Consider the following 8,409-nt stretch of genomic DNA (forward strand, 5'->3'; position numbering starts at 1 on the left):
GTACATGAACATTTAAGATAATACACTGTTTATATATTTATTAAATTAAATGCACATCTATTGTCGCTATAGCAGAAAATGATATACAAATATCACTACATCACGCGCAGACGTATCATACTGTTTCTTTCTTTCTGTTTTCATCGCCCTTTCTTCTTTTTCTTTGAAAATCATGGTTTTATCATGGTACTTTTCTCGATAGTCGAATGACTGTTAGAAAATGCAAATCAGGCCGCTTCTTCATTACTTCCACTGAGTAAACGCGTATGTTGATAATTGCGTTTTGTACTATATCCCCCTGAATGTTGTGTTTCGTACATTTTTCGATTTTCTAGATAACGTCGATAATTATTTTCTCGTTTCCTTCGTTGCTCCGCTGCTTGCTGTCTCAGTTTTTCCGGATTCATGTGCGTCGTCACCATATGCCTCGTCAACGAACTCATGAATTTGTATGTGATGCCACATACGTCGCAAGAAAGTATTTCCTCGTTTGCCCCTTGCTGAAGTTCATAAATTAGAAAAATATATTATAACATTCAAGTATTACATTAAAAAAAATTTTCGAAATGGAAAATCTTTTTCTAGAAATATATTAATTTTACGTGATGCGTACAAATTGCAGAAAATATGAGAAATGTCAAATTATATTGAACCTTCCTCTCGTACGAGACCCGAAAGATTTAAACACTAAGATCGTATTTATCATACGTACTTGTTGATGTACCATCATATGTCTCTGCAAATTGTTCAATCGGTTGAACTCTCGACCACAAACCTCACAGTCAAATTTCTTATCGGGATCATGATACTTTTTATGTAGACTCAGATCAGTTGCATGTAAGAATGACTTATGACATACATCGCATGTGTGGGTCCGCTGATCATCAGCCAAATGTGACTGCTCGTGTTTGACCAGACTAGCTTTCTCTACGAAGCGGCGACCGCAGTAAATGCACGGAAGAGGTCGAGATTGTGAATTATGAAGCGTTAAGTGACGTCGTAGAGCGGTAGATGTTGGAAAGTTTTTATGACACTCGAGGCATTGAAACGGTCGATCACCAGTGTGAGTCTTTCTATGACGAGCTAACGAATTTTGGTCTGGATACCTAAAATATAAGTAAGAGAAATTAATTATTTTCACAACCATGAAATAGTGAAAAATATAGTATTCACAAAAAATCACCTTTTAGGGCATAAATCACATGGAAAATTTCTTGTTGTAATATCTTCTTCACGGGCGTGTTTTAGCCTATTGTGTCGAAGTAATTGAAAAGATGTTTTAAAACTTTTATTACAAATGTCGCATTTTAGATTATCTGTTGTCGGTATAATGACTTGTGTTCTTTTTTGACCATGTTCATCCTCAGATATTATTAAGGATATGGTCACTGTATTATCTTCATTTTCAAGATCAGCAGCAGACACTGCAGAACTCTAAAGAATAATCCAAATGAAAATCAAAATTCGGTCATACAGATTTCTGGAAAGAAATGATTGAAAATACCTGTTTGTTATTATGAGTAGATTTGAGTTCATTATCTGGCAGAGAATAAGATTCCTCTTCAATTTGTCTAACAGTTTGCTGAGATTTAGCTTGCGATTCTTTGCTGTCAGGATGTTCACCGTTTTCTGCAATTGCGTAATGTCCATCTTCAGTTAAATATACTGGCTGTAAGGTTCCAGTATCATCCTTGAAATATAATTGACCCTCTTCATCTTCATGTAAAAATATTTGGTCCTGAAATTAAATTTAGTGAAAGTTTTATATTAGATATTAAGAAAATTAGGATTTGAATATTTCATTTAAAATATAATACCTGAGAATTTTCTTTTTCCTGATTTTGATTGGTATCTGAGTTTGCTGGTTCCCATACTTGTTCTTCTTGTTCCATTGCTACAGCATCATATGGATACTGTTCATTATCATCTACAGATTGTGCAACATATAAAGTTTCTATGTTGTCTCCTTCATAATAAATTGTTCCTTCAACTGGTATAGTATTTTCATCAAGTTGCTCCATCTAAAAATAAGAATTTTATTTTCAGTAGTAATATCAACAATTATAATTTTTACTTTAACTAATATAAAAACTGTACAAACCTTAATATAATGACCGTCTGAAAGTTTGTCCATGTGTAATGTTTTTACAGAATTTTGTTTTTTTGTACCAAGGACAGTATACAACAGATTATTTTCAACATTCTTCACAATTTCGTGACTTATGCTATTATCAACATTTTCTTCATTATTTACATTATTTTTAAAATCTTGACCTAATCTAGACTTCTCTGCTCTCTCTGGCAAATCCACATTATCTCTAGATTCTGATCTATTTGTTTGTAAAGGATAAGTAATCATTTGGTTATTTACAGATTTTCTATCTCCATGGAGTATTCGCTGTTCTTGTAAAGATTCATTCATATCCATTGTGTCTGAGTCCTGTTCAAATTCCTCCTCTTCATCCATATCTTCATCTTGCCAATCTTCATCTACATCGTACGTTATAACATGCTTATTACTGCTTGTATGGGACTGATGTTTTTCTTCATTTTCATTTTTAGAATGTGGTTTTACAACTAAATTATTTTCCTTAAAAGCATAAACTTCCATTTCAGAATTTTTATCAAAATGATCATTTTGTAGCCTTTTTGTACTTCTTTCATCTTCTTTATCTTTAATTTCTTTAAAAGAATCATCAATTTCTGACAATTCTTCACTGTCTTCTTCCACTTCTTCTATTATTTCTATAATTTCTTCTATTTCTGTTTCTACAGAGTCTTCTGTAGCTTCTGACTCAACTATAATGTTTTCTTCTGAAATTGCTTGTTTTAATAATTCCATCATGTTTTTATCATTACTATTGTCTATCGTATCCAATATTTCGTGAGACTGTTCCATGATAGCTTTGAACTAAATATTATTGTCCAAGTGGCGCTTAAAAAAAATTTTACTTTATACATTTATGATACAAATTATTACTTAAAGTAATTTTAAACGATAATGTATAATATTGTGCAATGTTATTTAGTTAGATAAAATAATTGTATTGTTCTTGTAAATTGTAATACACTAATATTTATTATTAGTCTTGCATTAGTTTAACAACACTATTATATTTCCAATAATAATTTTAATTGTTTCTCAATTCTACTGTGAGCACCGACAATCACTCAAGAACTATTAAAATCATAGTATTACAAACAATTTTATAAAAATATGTACATACTTCATTTAAATAAAAATACTATGGAATTTATTACTGAAAACTTTAATCAAAATATGTGTAATATATATCTGTATAATTTACATTGTATAGTTCTGAAATAACATACGTGCATAAAATTGTGTATTATCATAGAAAAACTAATATTATAATTTCATATTCATTAAGATATTATATAAGCAAATGATAATTGTGATTAAGTAATAATAGAATAAGTAGCTTTTTATACAAATTTTGTAGTCTATATTCTGTACATAGGGTATATATATTAAGCGTTTAAAATAATTCTAGTTCAATTCATACTTTTTAAAAAATAGAATATACCTTTATAAAGAGTATAATATATGCAGTTTTGTACAGCATTAAATTTTATATTTGCTACAAAAGTACATATCACTTCGGTTCATAAATTTCTATATAGTAAATGATTGTACATCAATTGAATTTACAGTTAGCAACACAAAAGTTTTTATAAAGTAAATACCTCTTTAATCCTATAATTAAAGAAAACAAAGTGAACGAAATATTAATAAAAGAAAAATATTTTGTAATACGTTCGTCCTTCAGGTTCATCCATACTTCTTTTTAAATTGATTTATACAGGCATTCGACAATTCTGCATTATGCGCGCATTACGCACATATTCTTTATAGATACAAAATCCTTTAGCACGGTATTTCAGCTTCGAAGGAATGATTCCTATATTAAAAACATTGTTTGAAGCATCGGGATAGGCGTTAGGATTTTATATATGACAAGAAGTACGCGGTTCACCTGTCGGTACGAAAATGTCTTGCATTTATCAACGGATAGCAAAATGGCTACAAAACGGCAATGATTATCTCTTTGAAAAGGTACATGCCAATATATTAAGATGGAAAAAACTTCCACCAAGAAACGAACAAATGTATACACAATTCTGTTCACTGTACCTGTCTTAAATAGTTGAAATATGTAAGCAACGATGGAAAAAATTGTTTTTGCTCGGTCGATACGCGCCAGTATATCTCTCTATATACTTCCCCAGTAAGCAAGTGACGCCACCTTAAACATCGCGAAGCTACACCTTGAACGTCACTATATAAATCAGGTTGCGTCGCTGCATTCGTAAATAGTCCATCTAAACTCTACGGTATGCAATCATATATTTGCTTTTTGATTGGCTAACGACTTTTAAAATGCAGCACTGAAGTTGATCAAACATTTGAACTTACCAAATATTTCAAAAGTTTTAAACTTTGTGAAGTTTTAATTCAATTTTTTAAGTATTTATGTTATGAATGTGTAGTATTAAATAATTGTGTTTTATATCAAATATCATATATTTTCGTATTAGTAATATACTCCAGTAATAAAAATTGAAAATTGAAAAACTTAAAAAAATTCTTGGTTTTAAGAAAAATATATATAGCAGCATTTATTTTATATGAAGTAATGAAAAATAAATAAAGAAATAATTATCGATTTATAGATTATTTTACGTAGAAAGTAACCTTGTGTTCCAAAATCAGACACATGTGAATGTTTAGACTGAGATAGTCGTGTTTACAAAAAGGTTATATGTGTCAAAATCTATATTATCGTGATTCTATTAAATTTTACTTCAATCTTCTATTCTATTTTCCAATATATAGAATTGATTTCTATCCATAGTAAGTTTATTAAACTCTATAACAATTTCATATTGATTATATCTTGATAATTTTAAACAGCTTATGGAGACAGAGTTGGGTAAACTATAGTAAAATATATTTTCCAAGTAGTAGGTAACAAATAGGTTATTTTATTTTAATGTTTAATCCATCGCAGTTGAATCGAAATACTCTTTTACTTCGATAAAACTTCCAAAATAGCATTTGAGAAATTTTTAATATAACTAAAAAATAGATATTTAGTATTATCATTTTCGTTTCATTCTAAAATTGAACTATGATTTTGTTATAAATGTTCTGCTAATCATCCTTCGCGTAGTGTATATATGGTATAAAAGCGGAAGAAGTAACAAGAGCATTGTAGTGATCTGCAAAATTAATGAATATATGAAATCTGTAATCATTGTATAAAAATGCCATATTTATTTAAACATGACATTATATAGGTTGTTTACATAGTTTAAGTACACTTATTTTTCATAGTAAAAGATGTGGATTTATTCTATGCTCGCTATTTTTGCGATGTTTGATCTTGTGGTGGCTTCATCCAGCTTTGATTTTGGTGATACATTAGCACTGATTCTCGGATTGATTATTGCTATTCTTGGATTTTTTGCTTGCATGGGTGCATTTGCACGATATCGACATCGACACCGTTTGAAATGATTATGATTGCATACGACTCCAGAATTTGTCACATAGTAAGTATATTTGTGACTTGCTGCTTAATTGTTCTATTTTAAAGTGTGAACAATGATTTGAAAGGTGTCTTAATATATAATTTATCATGTATAACTTCAGAAAAGTCTACAGTAATGATTAGAATGTGTGTAGACCAATAATTTTGTAATTTTTACAATAAAGGAAGAAATAGAGAGTAAAATTTTCTTTTTTGTACTCAATATAATGAAATTGAGTTGTTAGCTATTATAAAACATAATTTATATAATTTTTTAAAATTATAAATAGTTCAATAAAAAGAACTATTTTTACGTCTTGTTTTATCTAAAAAGGTTAACCAATTTATTTGTTTCAACATGTTTTATCTGAAATGTTCTGTTTAATTTTTGAGTAACTTGTTTTATTTGAATTACAGGATATCAGATACATTTAAAATTAAGGAAGAAAATACCTCAAATAACTGGAGCCAAGTAATTTGAATAATCACCTTACAATATTTTTATAAAAATTGCTTTGAAAATAAAAAATATCTGTTCAAAAGAGTGATTTCTATTGCTTTAAATTATATTTGCAAGGTATAATAAACTATTTTTATATACGAATGGTATTATTTAGTTGCATTATTAGTGTAACATAATTGGCAAATAAGGTTGGACAAAGATGGGAATGAAAGATAAATTTTTATGAGTGTATCATATGTGTTAAATTAATTTTCAATATAAATTTTTATATTGTTTAATTTAAATTATAGCAACTTCCAATGTAAGAGTTTGATTTATTTAATTGAACTCACACAGTAGGATTTGGATGTCTATATTTTTGCACATTTAAAAATAACTATGTAACATAAAAACTATTGATTGAAGATATATTACTTACTATACCAATTAAACAGTTGTATATTGTTGTCTACGTAATATATTCATAAATTTTCACAAATATACAATGCATTAATTAACATCATAAGCTACATTTTAATGCAATTATTTTTTCAATAAGGAATGGAAGATAATATTATTCTGAGCACAATCACATAAATCATTCCAAGTTTCTCTGCATTAATTGACTAAAATTACGAGAAAGTTTTGTGTCAATGAAATTCATATATGCCTCTGTTAATTATAATTTCTTTTCACATAAGTAAAGGATTTAAATTAATTTTATGTCAATTTGCAACTTGTTGAATGTTGATGCATTTTTTATCTAATCAGTCTTTATAAAACTTCTCATGGAATTCCACGCAACACAGCTTACACAAATCTTAAAGCATCTATGAACTTATGTACTAGTTAGCACGGGAAAGCTCTTCGATTATTTTTATCTAAACAATTTTCATATTTTTCATTTTTATTATAAGCAAGATAACTAAATACTAATACAAGAAATTTAAGAATTTAAGTCAATATGTTTCATAATAATTAAATACATTTCTTTTTTAATCGCTGAATTTTAATCTTTGTTCAAAGTAATTTTTCAGGAATACAATCTTTAGATAAATTTAATTATTTTGTTTTTTAGAGACAAGATTTTTACATTCGAGTGTGAAAGAGCAAAAAGTTTGGTATGATTTAAAAGAGGTCTTTAGTAATTCATACTCTCATAATGTGAGAAATATCTGTTTTTCACATTGCATTTTTAAAATATGCAACATATTTATAAGCTTAAAATAGTATACTTATACGATACATACAATATATATAAATCAACAAATTGTCTACATTTGATTATATATATATTGCAATTAATTATGTGAATCTGTGAAATAAATAATTTGAATAAATTAGTTCATAAAATTCTGATCCATCAATATGTACTAAGATGTGTATGAATTTTAAAATGTAGCAAAATATGTTTTACTTGTCTTTTTTGTCATATTTTCTGAAAAATATATTGTAATATCTAAGTTTGAATGTACTAAGTTCAATTCCATCAAGTTAGATGCCATATTGGTAGAAAAGAATTATGATGAATTCATATTGAATTGTTCCTTCATATGTAACAGTGCTGTTTGGTATTCTTTGGTAAAACAAAAATGTTTTACAAAAAAAAGTTACTCCAATCATACCATTGTTATAATACTAGATACAGTTAAAATCATATCATACAAAATATATTTAGAAGGAAATAGTTCGTTACAATATTGTTAATGAAATAATTTTCATTCTATTGTCTGTTCATATTTCATCACATTCAATGAATATGCTTGTAAAATTAAAAAAAAAAAAAGTATAATTTTTACCAAACTATATCACTGTAAATTATTACACTAAACACAGTTTATATAAAAAAAAAATTAAATAGCTTTTATTAACGATTGAACATAGAAACTGTATCTTCATTAAAAGCCAATCCACCTAACAGTAAATGAATGTATGTACAAATAAGTATTACAAGTTACACATTCTCTTTGAGTATTATCTAATAAATTTATTTAAAAGTAACTATATAAGAATAATTGCAATGTATTTCCATAAGAAATACATACAATTATCTATTATAGTATTTCGTTCAACAGCCACATGAATTTATTACCAGGTGGATCAACTGGTTATTCGGATTGGTGAATATATTTATTGTTTTTTTTTTTTTTTTGAAAAAAATTTAAAAACGCAATAAAATTATAATATATAAATGTATACAAGTAATATGTGTAAGACAGAACTTCTGGAAATTTATGAACTTGATCTGTACATGATCATGATCTGTATAATAGTTACTGGAGATCGTAAGAAAAAATTCATATTCAGCTTGAAAATAGTCTTCGTAACTGTAATACTGACAATAATAAATTCATGCCAGAAGCAGTAGTAACTCACAACATTAAAAGCGGCGCGGACTGCAATTATTTGAAC

General features: G+C 27.6%; 1 protein-coding gene and 1 long non-coding RNA gene across 6 annotated transcripts; one reads left to right on the plus strand and one right to left on the minus strand.

Annotated features, from left to right (window-relative positions):
* Positions 1-23: 23 nt before the first annotated feature.
* Positions 24-4,266, minus strand: LOC143145356 (uncharacterized). Of its 4 annotated transcripts, none has more exons than XM_076308668.1 (7): positions 4,157-4,266; positions 2,102-2,935; positions 1,818-2,021; positions 1,505-1,738; positions 1,184-1,434; positions 860-1,106; positions 24-500 (listed from the first exon to the last, which is right to left on the minus strand). In XM_076308668.1, the coding sequence occupies exons 2-7, from the start codon at positions 2,897-2,899 to the stop codon at positions 228-230; spliced, it is 2,007 nt and encodes a 668-aa protein (XP_076164783.1). In that variant the 5' UTR covers positions 2,900-2,935; positions 4,157-4,266; the 3' UTR covers positions 24-227. The 4 variants fall into 4 exon arrangements, with proteins under 4 accessions (XP_076164783.1, XP_076164782.1, XP_076164780.1 ...); XM_076308667.1 differs by having other exon boundaries at positions 776-1,106; XM_076308665.1 differs by having other exon boundaries at positions 713-1,106.
* Positions 4,267-4,675: 409 nt separating this feature from the next.
* On the plus strand, positions 4,676-7,091 carry LOC143145647 (uncharacterized). 2 transcript variants are annotated; one of them, XR_012991746.1, is made up of 4 exons: positions 4,676-4,876; positions 5,360-5,577; positions 5,973-6,132; positions 7,076-7,091. It is a non-coding gene; the product is annotated as an uncharacterized LOC143145647 (long non-coding RNA). The 2 variants fall into 2 exon arrangements; XR_012991745.1 differs by lacking the exon at positions 7,076-7,091 and having other exon boundaries at positions 4,690-4,876; positions 5,973-6,246.
* Positions 7,092-8,409: the final 1,318 nt, after the last annotated feature.

This window comes from Ptiloglossa arizonensis, chromosome 4 (genome assembly GCF_051014685.1).
Source record: "Ptiloglossa arizonensis isolate GNS036 chromosome 4, iyPtiAriz1_principal, whole genome shotgun sequence".
In the NCBI taxonomy this organism is placed as follows: Eukaryota; Metazoa; Arthropoda; class Insecta; order Hymenoptera; family Colletidae; genus Ptiloglossa; species Ptiloglossa arizonensis.